The sequence below is a fragment of the Capra hircus genome, chromosome 16, assembly GCF_001704415.2.
Source record: "Capra hircus breed San Clemente chromosome 16, ASM170441v1, whole genome shotgun sequence".
NCBI lineage: Eukaryota > Metazoa > Chordata > Mammalia > Artiodactyla > Bovidae > Capra > Capra hircus.
Window position 1 is genome coordinate 50568983 of NC_030823.1, and position 17950 is coordinate 50586932.

At 47.1% G+C, this 17950-nt stretch overlaps 1 protein-coding gene across 1 annotated transcript in view; it reads right to left on the minus strand.

Annotated features, from left to right (window-relative positions):
* The window catches only part of FHAD1 (forkhead associated phosphopeptide binding domain 1), a 159547-nt gene continuing 149273 nt past the window's right edge, over positions 7677–17950 (minus strand). Inside the window, exon 32 of the mRNA XM_018060595.1 lies at positions 7677–8232. Coding sequence (XP_017916084.1) covers positions 8116–8232 — 117 coding nt within the window. The 3' untranslated portion in view covers positions 7677–8115. The remainder of the gene's footprint in view (positions 8233–17950) is intronic.

Consider the following 17950-nt stretch of genomic DNA (forward strand, 5'->3'; position numbering starts at 1 on the left):
AAACCCTCCGTGGTCATCAGCAAACCAGTGATGGATGGAGAAAGGTGCACAGAGGTCAAAGTTGAGGGACAGCCCAGATACCCATTTGGAGCAATTGAAGGAGTGAGAGCAGAGAATGAGGTCACAGCCTGGTTGGTCTCAGAGGCTTTCTCACCTCCTGCCAAGTCTGGAAGCCGTGCAGAACGGGCAGCGGGGGAGCTGAGTCAGGAGGCACTCACAGGACCTCAGAGCAGGGCAGGTGGGAAAGGGTGTAATGGGACCAAGGCCTGCAGGTGGTCGCCAGTCATTAGAAGCCAACCTATCTCTCTCACAAGCTTTTTGTGGTTATCTTGGATGTGTTGAATCTACTTGAAAATCAAGATTGTCTTTCTAATTAGTTGCATATGCTCAAATGGACGGGCTAGGAGAAGAAAGCTGAGCGTGATTTCTGCTTCTATTAACCCCCAGGCAGTTCTGTGTCCAATTCGGACACAGCTTAAGTCTTAGCCCTGTCTTAAATGCTCAGAGAGAGAGAGAAAAAGAGAGACAGAGTGAGTGTGTGTGTGTGTATCTTGTGGCTTAAAACCCAGCAATGTTGCATCTGCAGGGCCTTCCTGGACCCTTTCCAAAGATGGCAATAATATGGGCAGCTGATTTCGATTTTTATACTATTCTATGAAAGGAGTGTGCGTCTCCATCCAAGCAATCAAGACCTATTTATTAAGTGTGTTGGGCACCAGGCTCTGGTCCTGGAATTCTAGCCATGTGCAAGAGTGGGAATGGGGGTGGGGAGAGTGGGACTAGCCAGTTTGAAGAGTGAGAACTGTTGGACCCACACTGGGGGACTGACAAAGGCTATGACTGTTCCAGCTAACAAGCCTCTGGCTGGGACTCAGTACTTATTACCACCCACAATGACGCTGTTAGTAAACTATCTGACACCTCCTACCCCACCCTGCCCCAGCACAGCTTCCTGGGGGAAGGGACCTGTCTGTCTGGTTCAGCTTCGGCTCCTCAGTGCCAGCATGGTGCCTGGCCCAAGGTCAGGTTGGAGAAGTCAAGGCTGACTGAATGCATGATGGCCTGCTCTGCCTGAGGGCTCAGGATGGACTGGGTGTTTTCTCCTGGGTGTCCCCACCTGAGCATCCGGTGGCTGGTTTTCAGGTCTCAAGGTCACCGCTAAGAAAGAGTAAAGTGACACCTCTGTGCACCCACATGACTCAACACAAAGTTAACAGGATCTTTTGGACAACAAACCTCTCAAGTATCTGTCCCCTGCTCCTCTGAGGACAGCGTCAGCAGCATCAGATAGGGATTGCGGCCGGGTGACCTGCTGGTCCTTGGGCATCGATAAGGCCCAGAGGTCATTTGGAGCTCTCTGCTCAGCAGACAAGGTGGAAGGAATAAAAGGAGGGTAGGGGTAAACAGTGCATGTGGCAGCTTCAGGGGAACATGAGGATTTGGGAAACTGAAAAGCAGGTTGTAAAATTAGCACAAGGCCGAGGCAGGCAAAGTTGGTTGAAAGAGAGAGCAGGGTGCCCAGGCCAGGGACACCTGAACTCAGGTGAAAGTAGGGGACTCTGAGAAGGGGCTAGTAAGCCAGGATGCCGAGAGGAAGGGGTTTGTCATGAAGTCTTGTTTCCTTCAAGCTTGGTTCAGTGGAAGGCAGTTCTCCTGATTCACTTGTGAAGCTTCATATTGTCCAGACGCAGGGCTGTGATGGTGAAAGGCAGTGTTGCATCGTGGTTAGGATCTGGATCTGAAAATCCCTTTGGGGTGACCTAGAGCAGCCTGTTTGACCTTTCTAGAGGCCTCAGTTGCATTGTCTATAAATGGCAATGTATCTCTCCTCCTGGAGTACTTGAGAGGATTAAATGAGAAAATGTATATGAAGTATTTAGTGAAGAGCATGGTTCATAGAAAAGCTCCAGATGCTCTCAGTGATGAAGATGTTGATAAACTGGCTTCCTGGTAGTTATGTGGCAGGCAATAATCATACAGATATTTACAATCTAGGCTGGGTAAGAGTCTAACATGGGGCTGGCACATCTGGCCCCTTGCATATCTTTATAAATAAAGTTTTATTGGGACACAGCCATGCTCATTTGTTCAGTTATTATGCTACAATGGCAGAGTTGAGTAGTCATGACAGTGACCCCATGGTTCACAAAGGGAAATGGCCCTTTATAGAAAAAGTTTGCCAACCCGATCTTCACTGACCAGTAGATAACAAGCTGATTCCTGGAATTCATTGAGGAAAGCGCTGCATTGGAGCAGTTGAGTATGAAGTCTGAGCTCTGAGACTTTTTCTCTTGGGCAAGTAACTTCTTATTGTTTTCACATGTGAAACAGGAGTGATACAGTGAGGACTGAAAGGGATAATGTCTGGGCTGTGCTTAGCACAGGATCTGATGGCTGGCAAGGATGCTATAACAAGTTTGCAATTATTAACTATTAAAATTCAACTGTTGAAAGGCACAAAGAAACTTCCAGAAGAGGGTAACTGCTGTGTGTAGCTCTCTCTAGAGAAGGCCCAGCGGGAATCTCATAGAAAGCCATAAAAGAGGATGGGAACGTCACAGGTGAGCTCTCCCAGGCAACACACCCACTAAGTGAACGATTCCACTCCTCAGGTGAGCAGCGGGTCAGCTCGTGAAAAGACAGGGGAGCAGAGGTGTAGGCTATGAGGTCCAGCACAGTGTCGTTAGTACCTGGCACATAGTCAGTCAGTTCAGTCACTCAGTCATGTCTGACTCTTTGCAACCCCATGGACTGCAATACACCAGGCTTCCCTGTCCATCACCAACTCCTGGAGCTTGCTCAAACTTGTGTCCATCGAGTTGATGATGCCATCCAACCATCTCATCCTCTGTCGTCCCCTTCTTCTCTCCTGCCTTCATTCCTTCCCGGCATCAGGGTCTTTTCCAATGAGTCAGTTCTTTGCATCAGGTACATAAATAGGTACCCAGGGTCTGTTGCCTGAATGAATGAAGGCTGGTTGTTTAACCATAAAAGTGATTGATCCGAATAGAGTACCTCTGATGATTAGACCACGGTGAGCCAGAAGATAAAATTTCTGCCTCCAATATCTTAGGGTCTTAGGAATGAAAGCATTATGACAGTAAAGTCAAAACAAGGAATCTGCTAATGCTTCCCACAGCAGGAAGGAGGCATTGTGATGGATTCCTAGGGAACAGATGGACAAAGAAAAATGTTTAAAAACAAAAGCAGGGACATAAGGTCATGAATGGGCCCAAAATAACTTGGGACACTGAACAGACGGATGCAAGCGGTGCATCTTGATGGAAATGAGGCCAAGCTGATAAGCTGAAATAGTCTACCCTTTCCAGGCGCCCTAACCTCAGTACAGAAAAGAGGCTTTAGGAACCTCAGTACGGAAAAGAGAAGTGCATCAGTGTGAGCAGGTGTTGGGTTTCCTCTCATCATCTTCGGTGTATTACTTTCATTCTTAAGACCCTAGAAAATTGGAAACCACTCCACTTACCAGGAACACACTTGGGAATGCAGATCTGGCGGAAGCTGTTTTTTCCCGCAGACACTTCATGACTCTGGTTTCCACAACAGCAGGCATGGCTGGCTGTGCCAAGTTGCTGGAGAAGGGCACCTTATCTGCAAAGTCACGAATCCAAATGGGCTGCCATTGGCAAGGGCGTGAGGAAGTTGTCTGGTTTAGCTTCTCGGAGGGATCAGAAGATTGGGAGCTCTGGGAGGAGGGTGAAGCCGCCTGTCCCCTGTTGTCCCTTGGAACAACCCCAGGGGAAAGGTCATTGGTAGCTTCTCAGAGCTACCAGTGGGGGCTGTGTACCAGAGTGTCTTTTAAAAAAAGTCTTCATTGAATTTATTACAATATTGTTTCTGTTTTATGTTTTGGTTTTTCAGCCGCAAGGCATGTGGGATCCTAGCTCCCTGAACAAGGATGGAACTGGCACCCTCCACATTGGAAGGTGATGACCTAACAACTGGACCGCCAGGGAAGTCCCAAGAGTGTCTTAATAAAGACCATTTTGTTTGTAATAACAGAAACTCAAACCAGCTGAAGCAAAAAAAGAGGACATCTTTGGGAAAGAAGAGCTGGTTCCTGACAGTCCTGACTTTTCTCCTGATGGTCCTGACTTCTCAGCTTTGCTCACCCTGTGATTCTCTAACCTACCTTGTTGCCTTTCGATAAGCTCCCTTTCTGTTTAAGTTAGCCACAGGTTTCTGTTGTTTGCAACCAGAGACCCTGGGGTGATACTCTGTCCTAGTGGAAGCCAAGGGCAGGCCCTAGAACTGGCCTTTCCCAGGAAAGAAACCAGGAACCAGAAAGTCATCAGGAGTTAGGGTAACTTTCTGTGTCAGTTGGAATGCTTTCAGCTTTTAAATAACAGAAGCCTTGATGTGGGTAGGTGAAAATGTGGAGCCTCTCCCAGATGAACCCTGGCTGTGCGGTTTGCTTTGTCTGATGACATATTGGCAAACACAAGGCAGGTGGAGACTTGAAAAGTGTGCTTTGGGGCTTGGTCTCTCCTGCAGCTCTTGGGAACCTGTGGCTTGATCTGACCTGCTGGGCAAAGAGAGATCACACCAGGCAGAGACAGAAATCCCAGCTGAGGCCTTTCTAGACCAGGGTTTCTCATTCTCGGTACTGTTAACATTTCGGATCAAATAAGTCTTTGTTGTGGGGAGCGGTTCTGTGCACTGTGCGATGCTTAGCAGCATCCCTGGCCTCTATCCCCATATCAGCGGTCCTAACCTTTTTTGGCACCAGGGACCAGTTTCATGGAAGATTCCATGGACTGGGGCAGAGGGATGTTTTCAGGATGATTTCAGGTGCATTATATTTATTGTACACTTTATTATTATTACATCTGCCCCACCTCAGATCATCAGGTATTAGATCCCAGAGGTTGGGGAACACTGCCCTAGATAGTTGCACCCCCTATGCCAGTTTAAATATCTGGACACCACCAAAGTTGTGTTCAGATATTGCCCAATATTCCCTGGGTGACAAAATTGCCCCTGATTGAGAACCACTGCCCTCACCCACCTTGCCTGTCAATGACCAGGCATGTACACGAGGCATCCTAAACCATCCAGCTCCAGCCAGGCCAGCCTAGACCAGTACATGTGTCCTGCTTGACCCATGAAATCATGAGAAATAATGTTGGCCATTGTAAGTCAGCAAGTTGTTGAGATGGTAAAGAATCTGCCTGCAATGCAGGAGACCCAGGTTCAATCTCTGGGTTGGGAAGGTCCCCTGGAGAAGGGAATGGAAACCCATTCTAGTGTTCTTGCCTGGAGAATCCCATGGACAGAGGAGCCTGTGGACAGGTGGGCTACAGTCCATAGGGTTGCAAAGAGTCAGACATGACTGAGTGACTAATACTGAGAAGTTTTAAGTGGTTTGCTCCACAGCACACACAGGTACACCTGACTACGGTGACTTAAACAGAAAGGGATTTATTTATTTACATAACAGGATGTATAGAGCTAGGCTGTTCAGTATACTGTGGCGCACAGCACAGTGATGCTACCAGGCCCCCACCCAGGCTTTTCATATCTTTCCACTCTGTTGTCCATGAGGTGGGCTTTGGCCTCTTGCTTGTTTCCTGGTGATTCCCAGCATGGCTGCTCCAGCTCCAAGTCTGAGCTCCAGGAGAGAAAAGGCAGACAAGACAAAGGGACAAAGAGAAAAATCTCTCTTCTAGCAAAGTCTTGCCTTTAATTCCAGAAGGGAAGCCCTGTCCAGGACCTTCACTTGCATGTCATTGGCCAGAACTGAGCAACATGGCTGGGTCTAGCTGCAAGGGAAACTGGGAAATGAAGGTGCTTAACCTTCAGCTTATACAGTAGAGGGGCGATGACTAAGGGACTCGTAGTGTCCACTGCACTGTCTCTCTGGTGGTCTTGGTTTCTTGTCTCTACTTGTTTATCTATCCCAGCTGTCTCATTTTAGACTGGCTTTGTTTCTCCAAACACAGTGGAAGAAATGGCCACACCAGCTGGGAACTGCATCAAGACCTCAGCTCCACACCACTACTAACCTGTGTGGTGATCCTGTGCCCTACTTCCAATACCAAGGGTGGAGGTACTGATTGGCCCAACTTGGGTTAGAAGTGAAACCTGATTGGTCTGGCTTGGGTAGACTATCTACTGCTCAGCCAACCAGCTGTGGCCAAGAGAGCAGCATTAGCTAGGGTAAACGTGATTGGGGGGGGGGGGCGGGCAGTGTGCATTCTCTGAGAAAGGGGTATGTGGCTGAGGTGATACCCAAAGAACCATCTAGTTCAAGGAGTGAAGAAAGGAAGTCACCATCGTGGGTTGCAAAGTTGATGTGCTAAAAATTAACATGTCCTTTGAGAGACCTAAAATACAATGGAGTCACAGAGGCATCACATTTGACTTCTTCAAATTCAAATATTCATGTTCAACCAAATTAAGTATTCCCCCCACCACCACACACTTTGGCTTCCAAACATTAGCCAGCTTCTTAACTACTGTCTAACCCAGTGATCTTTTCTGGTGCTGGAGACTGCTTTTTGGATTTGGGGGATGTGGTACAGTATGCTGCTGCTGCTGCCAAGTTGCTTCAGTCGTGTCCGACTCTGTGCGAGCCCATAGACGGCAGCCGACCAGGCTGCCCCGTCCCTGGGATTTTCCAGGCAAGAACACTGGAGTGGGTTGCCTTTTCCTTCTCCAATGCATGAAAGTGAAAAGTAAGTGAAGTCGCTCAGTCGTGTCTGACTCTAGCGACCCCATGGACTGCAGCCTACCAGGCTCCTCTGTCCATGGGATTCTCTAGGCAAGAGTACTGGAGTGGGGTGCCATTGAAAGTAATATCATATTTTTATGGAAAACTGGGGTTTTAAAGATTACTATTATTTTTTTTTAATAATTTAAAACTCTTTTTAAAAATTTTATTTTTTTTTGGCTGCACCACCATGAGGCATGTGGGATCTTAGTTCCCTGATCAGGGACTGAACCTGCACCCCCTGCCTTGAAAGCATGGAGCCTTAAACACTGGATCACCAGGGAATTCCCTTCAAGATGATTTTTAAGGTCATGTGTAAGATGTACCTTCTTACTGTGTAAGATGTACCTTTAGTGGAATATTACATAAATAATTTTTCCTATTTCCTTCTAGTTTTAATCAGTATAAAGAATGCATTTGGTTCTTAAATATAAAAATATTTTCATTGTGGCTTTTTAAAATTAAAAAAATTAGTGATATTCGTGATTTCTGCTGTTCCTCCCATTTTATTTGGTAGTCTTGGCCATATAAGAAAGGCAGGGAGAGGACAGATGGCTGCAGAGAGGGCAAAAATGAAAGTCTCTCCAAATACCATGGAAAGAGTGTGTCCACCTGGGCAGTGTGTGCCCTTTGGTGACTGGGTACTTGATCTGTCCTGATGGCCTGTGACTTGAACTACTGGGCTTATCCTGCTGTGACAGAATGGGCAGTGTGAGACGGGAGTTAAATACCTGGGTTCCAGACCCAACCCTTGATTTCTTACCTGTGTGACTTTAGATGGGCCATTTAACTTCTCTGGACCTCAGCTTCCTCATTTGTAAAATGGGGAATATAGTACTATTTACCTCCCAGGGCTTGGAGGAAGATTAGATGAGACGGGTTTTGAAAACTGTAGAGTGCCATATACATCTGACTCATTGTTATGGAAGTGATAAAAACAGGTTGGTGTTCAAATTTATTATAAGAAATTCATATATAAATGCACTATACTGTGGCCCCAGCAGCCCCTGAGGTTACCTTTCTGTCCTGCGGCCCCAGTAACATGCTCTGGGTTTTCTCAACTGTGGGTTTCTTGGAGCTCCGTGGGGGTGTGACATTTGGGTATGTCACAACCCAGACACATAAGTTTATCTACTGGGCCTAGGAGTCGGAATTTTGAACTAATTCTTCATATGCCCAAGTGCATTTACATTCATAGATAGCTGTGAAAAGAGCCCCTCTCCCCACACACTCTGAAAAATTGCACTGTGCAAAATACCAGTCTAGGAAGCAACACATAGGGTAAAAATCTTTTAAGTCCTAAAAAAGTGTCTTTGTGATTTGGTGCGGAAGAGCCTCTCTGACTCATGGAGGAGGATCTTGCGAGACTCGGTGGGATGATGTTTCTAGTTCCTTCCACCAGGCTTAGAAAACAGAAGGTTCTGGCTGGACTTGCTGGATATCTCTCTCTTTAGCATCTCTCTTTCTTGGTCCATCTTTGCAGTGGCTTTTCTGGCTCCGACCTTCAACAAGAGCGACAAATGCACAAACTTGACAATTGTAAGGAGATCCCCAAATATACCACTCAAATGGGCTTTTTAACTCAAAATAAAGTATCTGTAAGAAAGAAATTATATACAGACATAGATGTGTGCAAAAAGAAGCTAAAATAATCCACTATTCTCACACTACCCACAGGTAACCTTATTGACATTCCAGTGTACTCCCTTCCAGATATAAAGAGAATGCTTTCTCTTCTTATATTTTCTTTTTTGTTTTGTTTTGTTTTTGAAACCAGCAGTTTCTGATTATGGGCACATTCATTGGGATGGACTTTCTCTCGAAAAGCTGTTACTAAGACAGCTGTTACTAAGACATAAGCTGAATGTCTTATGTCTCTGATGTCTTAGGAGAAAATGTAGGATATTCAAGGGGAATCTGTCTAACCCTATTCTAAGCACTGTCCCTGGCTTGGGGCAGTCATGAGTATGACTCTGTCCCTGGTCTTAGCTGATCGGGCACTGCAGCACAGGCTCGGCTTTTCAGATGGTCACTCCTAGGATTTAGGATTATGGACTCTATGATGCTACATACTACCTGAGCTGGTTCTTTGAACTGGGGGACCGTGAGGTCATCCCTTTTTATCACATGACCAGAGATAGATGAGATCAGGGGAGATTTAGGCACAGAGAGGTGATACGAGCTCTCTCTGTGTGTTTGTGTGTAAGACAGATGATGCTTGGGAGATGATGGCCTACCAGTCCTCTTTTGAGGCCAGGCTCTCTTTCAGCTCTCAGTATTTATGAGGCACTCACTCTTACATCCTTATAAAAGCCCCCTCCCTCTTTCTGAATAGGTTTCTATTCATTGCAACCCAATAATCTCTCTCTAGCATGGTTCTGTTTACATTGTAGATACCATTGTAACTTGCAAGTTTCTTTCCAACAGGCTTCACATCACCAGCCCTACCTCCTGCAAGTTTTTTACTCCAACTCATGCCCCTGGGGAAAGAGGGCCTGCAGGCCTACAGGTAGTCAAGTTTCAGCTCTGCCTCTGAAAGCGTGATCCTTGGTCTCCTCATCTGTCAGATAGGGGTCAGAATGTCCTGTCTTCCTCAGGGGTTGAGAGGAGGTTCTGGGTGGATTTAAATGGAAGGGGCTGGTAGGACCATCTCTGTAACTCTTTTCATTTTAAGACAGGCTTAAAAATCACATTCTGTGCCTGACCTATGCCAGTGGGTGCCAGGAGCCTTGAAATGTGCTTTGAGATTGCTTTCAAAATCACTGCAGGAAAACATTTCAGGGTGAGGTAGGCTAACATCTCTACACTAGCCCACAAAGTAAGTATTGGTGGGAATGCCCAGATAAAAGGAAAACAGACAACGAATGTTTGAGAATCTTTTGCCTCTAAACCAGTTTTCCTTTGTATCCTTTTTAGTTTGATTTTCAATAAAATTGGATGGGTCCCCAGGGCCAGTGCCCTGACCTGGTGTGGGGCTGGCTGTCAGAGCGAGAGTCTGGGTGTTTGTTAAAAATGAAGATTCCTTAGTCCCAGGGTCCCCCAAGTCCCAGGTCTGCCATGAGCTTGAGGTGGGAAGCACCACAGAGCAAGCTTTGGTCAACTGTTTAGAGTGATGAGGTCGGGGATGGCAAAAGGCAGAGGGGATGGCTGAACCCGGAAAAGGAAGGGGTGAAGAATGGGAAATGTGAAAATTCAAGTGCGGGCCTGAGGGGTGGGGGAAGCCTGGCTGGATCTGTCCCTAGCCAGGGACCTCCCATAGCAATAAGCATTCATCCTGCATGTTTGGAATCGCATTCCCGGCTCACCCTTAGAAGAACAAGGTCAGGATAGGAGCCTGTCATTTAAATAAGGACATTTAAATTGGAAATTTGGCAGTTGTATTTCCAGTTTTTTAAGGAATCTCCACACTGTTCTCCATAGTGGCTGTTCTAGTTTGCATTCCCACCAACAGTGTAATGGGAGGGGGGTTCAGGATGGGGAACACATGTACACCCATGGCGGACTCATGTCAATGTATGGCAAAACCGCTACAAAATTGTAAAGTAAAAAATAAATTAATTAATTTAAAAAAATAAATTGGAAATTTGGAAATTAACTGGGATAATTCCAGTTAATACTCAGGGCGTACTGGAGTGGCAGATCTGGGCACAAAGATTCCAGTTCATTCCCACACCACCTCAGGTCTTGGTTTTAAACATCCCTACTTCATGGAGGCCTCTCCTGGTCCTTGGCCTGGGGAGGAGGATGGAGAGGTCCCTGTGAAAAGTGTTCCTGAACTCAGGAACAACTCAGAAAGTGCTGCACTGGCCAAAAAGTTCATCTGGGTTTTTCCATAACATTTTAATGGTAAAACCTAAATTAACTTTTTATCCAACCCAATATTTGTTTATTTATTTGCCCCAGAATAAAAAGCCATGAAAGACTGGGAGTTTTACATGTTTCTTCATTGATCTAACCTGGCGTTTCTTCTTCTTTTTTTCATTATCGTCCTTTTCCTTAAGAAGCCTTCTCAGACAATTTTCCCTAATCACTTCTGTTGTTGTTTAGCCTCTAAGTCGTGTCCAACTCTTTTGAGATCCCATGGACTGTAGCCCACCAGGCTCCTCTGTCCATGGAGTTTCCCAGGCAAGAACATTGGAGTGGGTTGCCATTTCCTTCTAAAGGGATCTCCCCAGCCCAGGGATCGAATCTGCATCTCCTGCATTGCAGGTGGATTCTTTACGCTGAGGTGGGAAGTTCTCACCTCCGTGAAATTTGATTATTACAGATAGCACTGTGTGTATTTCTGTGCTTTATACATTAAAAAAGTAGAGTTTTGCCCTCTCAGGGGTGATATTGCTGCCACTGAGAATGGGATTGAATCCTGACACCTGAATATTACCCGCCATATCACAGGCCTCTCAACAAATATTCGTTGAATGAATGAAGGCTGGGGTAGTATCTTTTTGTTCATTTTTCTTTCCCCAGTTCCTAGCACAGTATGTGGCCTAGACTAGGTATTCAATTTATTAACTAGAAGACTTTTCCCTTTAGCATATGATTGATAATTATAGGAGACTGTTAGCTGCAGAGGAAAAATAAAATAAAATCGATATGAATCCCCTAGGATCTTAAAAAGGAATAATGTGCTAGTTCTGAAGCGTCCCAGAGATGGAGACTCTGTTATGAGAAAGGCTGAGACTCTCTGGGAGTCTCTTATGTGAGACTGAGAGAGCAAACTTTATACGTCCCATCTTTATCAAGGTGGTCCTGGTGACTCCATCCCCTGAAGGACTCCAGGTCCACTCTGGAGGAAGGAGTCGCCCAACCTACACTTGGTAGGGAACCTGGAGGAAACCTTTCTGTACCAAGGAGATCTCAGACACCAACTTCTAAGCTGGGACTGGAGTGCAAGGAAAATGGGAAGCTGGCTCTTTGCTCTCAGCCAAAGCACCATTTGCCCCTACTCTGTTAAAGCCAAAGGCAGCATGAAATGCCAGGGGGTCTTATATCTCAGAGAAGCACAGTGTTCTCACAACATCTGGGACCCATGTCAATATCCCCTCTGTCATTTTACATCCCCAGGTGGTCCTTAGACAAAACCTAGCTTAGGGCTCTTTCTTCCTCCTCTGCTTCAGTCGTACACGTGAATGAATAAGTAACAAATTTCCCAAAATTTCCACTTTGCAGGGTGGCAAAGGTCTGAGATCCATAGGGGCCCCCAGGACACTCTCTGTCATTTTAATGTCCTGCTCTGGGACAGTAACCATCTTCTGGCCTTAGAACAAGGATGCTGGTTGAGAAGAAGCTTCCGTTTTCCAAATATGTCCCTCACCTAGAATATCTTTGTTTCTTCTACCAATGATAATTTGGTTGCTTCAGAATGACTGTGGTCTTTTATCAAACTTGAATGTGTCTCTTCTCTCTTATTCAACCAAAATGTGTTCAGCTTTCAAGCTCCCTGAGAGCTCGCCTCTACTTTCTGCAAAGTGGGAATGCGGATTGGCTTAATTCCAGTTCCAGGGCTGATTTGTCAATGGCAATGTTTCAACATGCTCAAGATTTCAAAGTCTTAATTCTCAACTTTTAAAAGAATTTTAGAGGATGCTTTTGTGAAATTCAAGAGAAATGCCATCGGAAGTGTTATCAGGTTTATTACCTGGAAGTTTATAACCTCGAGGAAGAAAAGCCAGCACTCTCACCTGGGTGTCAGATGTCTCCTACTTAGCAGCGTGGCTCTGGACAAATGGTCTCTAAGCCTCAGATACCTCATCTGAGAATTGGGTGCAGTAACAAAACCTACCCCCTACAGGTGAAGCTTGAATGAGACACTGCAGGTCGGGTGCTTAGCTCTGCGTGCAGGGCACATGCTAAATGCTCAGTACATGATAGATACAGTGTCTCTGTCGACTGGGCTTCCTGCTGATGTTCTATGGTTTTCTCTCTTCTCTCCTCTCCTGGCTCACCTGGAAATTTGAGTTCTGCATCTTGTTCTTCACCGCCTCTACAAACATTCGTCTCTTTAACACAGAAAGAATATTGACAAATTTTAGCTTATGCTCTGCTTTGTCTTTTGCATCAAAGAAAAACAGGTTTTTCTCAAGTTTCGGATGCTACCCATTTGGATGAAATGTTGAGCCTTCCTAGGTGAGGACATGAGGATGAGGGTCTGCAGAAGAGGGAAGAGATAAGGATGGTGGTAGGGGGGAGTGTCTGTAGAATGGGATGTGGCTTTGGGGCAATGCTACACTGTTCCGCTGAACCTCTTAGAGATCTCTGTTCCAGATTCTAGTAGAGAAGGAGGTGGGTCAACCAAGAAGGCTATGAAGGATGCTATATTCTCCCTGGAGGGCAGATCTGCTTTAGGGGGAAGCACAGCTTTCCAGGCCACTAGAAGAGGCTGTATGTGTGCAGTGGTTTCCACCCAATGGCCTAGGCATGACAAAAGGCCCAGTGGTTAACGTCCCTGGCAGGGACTCTCTCTGGGGGCCTGTTGGGAAGCCATCACCGAGAATCTGGAGCTTGCCACTCCCCTGGGATTTGATAACTATTGCTGCCCCGATCTGCTCAAGACTCTTCACCTCAGGGACAGTTCTTCAAAGAAAGAGCATCCCCGAGACACTGGAGACACCAAAGGGAGAGGGAACTGGGGTCCCCCTTGCAGACCTACATCCTGCAGGTGAACGTGTAGGAGTGTCAAGAAGGGGCCTTTCTCAGAGAACCCTGAGCATCAGCTGGGGTCACCAACCTGATTCCTAAAGGGGCCAGGAAAGTAAAGGAAATGGGTGAGGTGAGCCCGGGGAGGGGTGGCAGCAAGTCCATGAGTCCAGCGCTAAGGGGCCTGGAAGACAGAGGCGTGTGATGGTGGCTTGTGGGACTGTGGGCCTAGTATCCCCACATCTTGCAAGTTTCCCAGAGAAGCTGGAAATCTGGTGTATTCTGTTAAACTGCCCTACTTTGAAATGTACCCAGAAAAATCCCATGAGTCAAATGAAATATGTCTGTGGGCTGCCATCTTGCGACACCTGCTTCAGAACCTCCCCGCCTGGTGTCTAGTTGGTGCTCAGTAAGTGCTGGAGGGGTTGTCAGATAAAATACAGGATTCCCAGTTCAATCTGAATCTCAGAATGAAACCAAAATACTTTTTACTATGAGTATGCCACCGTGCAATATTTGGAACATATTTGTACTTAATAACTGTTTGTTGTTTATCCGCAATTAAAACAACACATCCTGGGCATGCTGTTTTGTTTCCCCCCACCCCCCCCCCCCTCAAATCTGGCAATGCTACTGGGCATTCATAAAATTCATGGAGCAAGTAAGGCCATCTTTTGGGACAGGTCATAGGTACTAGTAAGTCTCTTCCATTCTCCCTGAAGGACACTAACTCTCCCCTCAGAGCACTGTCCATGAAGGCTTATGCACCCATATCGAACAGATAGTTGTCCTCCAGGCATTTTTCATGGAGAAGGCCTTGAGCCTGCAGCCACTCTTATTTATCACAAACTCAGTTGAGGCAGTCACTATCCAAATTTCCAGATATTATAAAGCAGTGGTATTAAACCAACAACCTCCTTCCTTCCCATCCCACCCCCACGGTTTCCCCCTAAACCTTTTATCCAAGCAAAATTCCAAGAGGAACTTGGGGTTTAAAACAGACAGTGGAGAGCTTCTCTGGTGGGAGAAAGGTGTGTGTGTGTTGAGAGGCATCCCCTTCCCATGGCACCCAAGGGCTCCAGGGAACCCCAGTTTGAACACTGCTCTGAAATACCTTTTTGGGTTAAGTCCAATCAGTGGATGGCTGGGCACTGAAGGGCAGAGCCTGGCTCGTGTGCACATGCTTTTCCTGAACTCACTGGGATATGATGTCATCAGTCTGTCTCAAGATCTGTGCACAGCCATGACCCAGCTAGCACTGCACTGCTATTCTTAGGGGTGTTGCTCATTACACCACACAATGTCCTCTCTGGAGAAGAATCCAGAATTGTCCTTGTTCTAGGAACACTTCTGAGCATCACACTCATCATATCTCATGTATACAGTGAACTCTGGACCATGCTGGGTTTTCTATTTCCCATTGGCTACCAGAAAGCCCACTGTCTAATGGGGCTCCCCTTTGGCAGGGGAGGGGGTATTATAACAGGCACCTTCATCCTTATCTTTGGCACCATGCCCCCCTCCTTCCACCTACTGTACTTCATCCTTAGGGCAGAGGTTTCTGGGATTCCCCACTCCTACCTTCTTCTTTTCTTACAGTTTTGTCTCTATGTCCCCAAATCATTTAGCACCCAGGATGGTTGCGCTGCCCTTCTTTCTCTCACTTCCAGATCCTGGGTCTCTCAGGTCCCTTGTGCAGGTTGCAGGCAGGAGAAGGGGCTGGGACAGGGGCTGGGGTGGGGGAGGGGAAGGGAGTGGAGGAGGGTGGAATGTTTTCTGGGCTGCCCACGCTGGCATTTGCACCCCACAAGCTCTTGCCTTTTGAAAATAAGGTATCTACTTTGTGTCTGGCTGCCAAGATCAGAAAGGGTCTCTGTACCTGCCTCTCTTTCTCTTTGAAGGAACAGTTGCAAGCTGCTGACTCTTTGGCGTTTCTCTGTTCGAGGTCCTCTATACGTTCCTAAGTGAAAATATCAGGTGAGCAAGACAGTGTTCAGGGTGTCCCCACTTGTTCCATTCGGGGACACACCTCTGAGGTTGCTAGGAGGCGCTGGGATTCACTGGGATTGGTGGGCAGAAGGGGGCAAGTGAGGGTCTTTTTCTTTAGCCATCTTCTGTCTTTATGCTGCACCAGCCTAGCCACACTGCCCTACTTCATCATCGTGGGCAGGAGAGTACCATCCACAAGCCCCTCCCATCACACGCTCCTCCTACACAACATCTACCAATTCCTACTTGTTGGCTAAAAACACGCAAGTGATGCTGAGGAAACCTGGATCTTGAGAATACGCAGGCCCAAGGAAATCCTGGAAATTTTGAGTTAAATAGAAGAGTGAGGATAACCATGATGGCAGGTGAGCATGTATCCTATGTGGTCCCATGTACTAAGGGTTTTGTATGCAACCTCTCATTTCATCCAAGGCTATTGAGTTAGGTGCCATTTTTATTCTCATCTTAAAAACAAGGGACGTGAGCTAATTAAGCAGAAGGAACTTTAGGGCACTCCTGCTTGGCTGAGGGGGCTTCCCAGATGGCAGAGCGGTAAATAATCTACCTGCCAATGCAGGAGCCGCTGGTTCGACCCCTGGGTCAGGAAGATTCCCCTGGAGGAAAAAAATGCAACCCACTCCAGTATTCTTGCCAGGCTAATCCCATGGACGGAGGAGCCTGACGGGCCAACAGTCCGTGGGGTCGCAAAGAATGGGACCCGACTGAGTGACTTAATCACACACGCTCGCTGGGCTGAGGCCACAGGCAAAGTGGTGGCCATGCCCCCTAGGCAGGACTTCATTGGCTGGAGATTTGATTGGCAGGCGACCTGAACGATTTCTGCCAAAAGCAGCCGGTGCCCTTCAGCCTTTCTTAGACTTCAAGCCCTAAGTAAAAGGGTTTGCGTGCTTTTCAAATGGCCACTTCTGTGCATTTACAATTTTCCTATTGAAAAACCCCAGCATTAGGCCATTCACAAAAGGTATCTGGGTCCTTTCTTGGCTGTGACCCGAGTGGTATTCACCGAGGAGAAAAGAGCGTCACAGGAGCAGCCGGCTTTGGGAGGGCCAGGGACGGCGTCAGCTGGCAGGAAGCTCCCTGAAAGAAACGCAGGAATCCCCACCCATCCATGCGCTGTCTATTCTTCCCCTTAGAAAAGGGGCTTGCCGTGTGCCAGGCACTGCGGGCATTTTGCCATTTAACCCTCCCGCTGCCCCACGGAGCGGGCCTGTTGTTACCATCTTTGGTTGTTTTGGTTGAGGAACGTGAGACACAGAGGTCAAGCCACCTACTCAGGGGTCTCTAGGGGCAGGGGCGGGGCTGGACTGCTGTTTGTTTGACTCCACCTCCCGCCTCTGAGAGACACTGCGGGCTGGGCTTCTCCAGTGACTTGGACGTGGATTAGCGTGAGCTCAGCCTGGGCCAGGGTCCCTTCTCTCTGCCACGTGGAGAGAGCCACAGACTCAGCTCCTTCCACAGCCCCTGGTGATGACCACCGGGTTCTCTGTGAATGCCCAGCCTTTCATATCAAGTCTCACGTTCACGGCCAGAGGTATTAGTGTGGAAATAACGACTTTTGATTCTGGAAGGTGCTGCTTAGTGGAGAGATGGTCAAACATTTAAGACAACAAACTACATTTTGGGGGGTGGGGGTGGGGGCGTGGATTCTGAAGCTTCAGATGTGTTAATTGCATCTCTCAGTGCTTCAGCCCTGCGAGCTCCATGAACAGGGTGAACACTTTCAAAGTTCCGTATAGGAGGCTAAAAAGTAAGGCTCCTTGTGGAAATACTAGGTGTAAAACTTAGGAAAGACGAATTCTATTTTCTGTTAATTTCCACTTAAAAACAATGAAGACATACTCCCTGGAAGGAACTGATGCCAAGACAAATGTATACATGTGTCCTTTAGAATCCAGCAAAACTGTAAAGTTTATTATTTTTTCTTCCTGATAAACAGGGATTTCTGATGACATAGTAATAAGAAGCCTCAAATGCAAACCCGAGTCCTGGAGTGAATACTCTGGGAGCAATGGTGAGAGAAATAGGAGGCAGGCACCCGGGTAAGGGAGACGCAGAAGGAAGGGATGTGGGAAAGTGAATGTGGGCTGGAGAGGGCAGCAGGTGGGAGGGAATCCTGTTTCTGCAGCTGAGCAGCCAGGGAGTGGTTCCCTCTGTCAACTCAGCCCTCCCCTCTCTCCAGTGGGCTGATGCTCACCAGCTTCCCTTGCGGGCTTGATGGCAGAGATGAAGCCTGTATGGTGTGAAGCAGGTGCCTGCCCCTTGGTAAATGATAAAGTAAAGTAAATGATACTTAAAGTGCTCAGTAAATGATATCATTGGCGACGCCATGACTGTGGTTGTAGTTCATGTACATCTTTCCTCCAACTGAGAATTTCACGAATTTGAAAGCTCCTAGCTCTAGCTCTTCTGCGGACCCTGACACAGGTTCAGCTTGGCCATTTCAGACCCTTCTCTGCTGAAGGATATCTAGCGCCAAACAGGCTGGCACATCCCCTGCATTGTGAATGAATGAGGCAGCCCATGAATAATGCATGTGAAGCCTGATTATGTAAATCCTCAGGTTTTCAGTACATG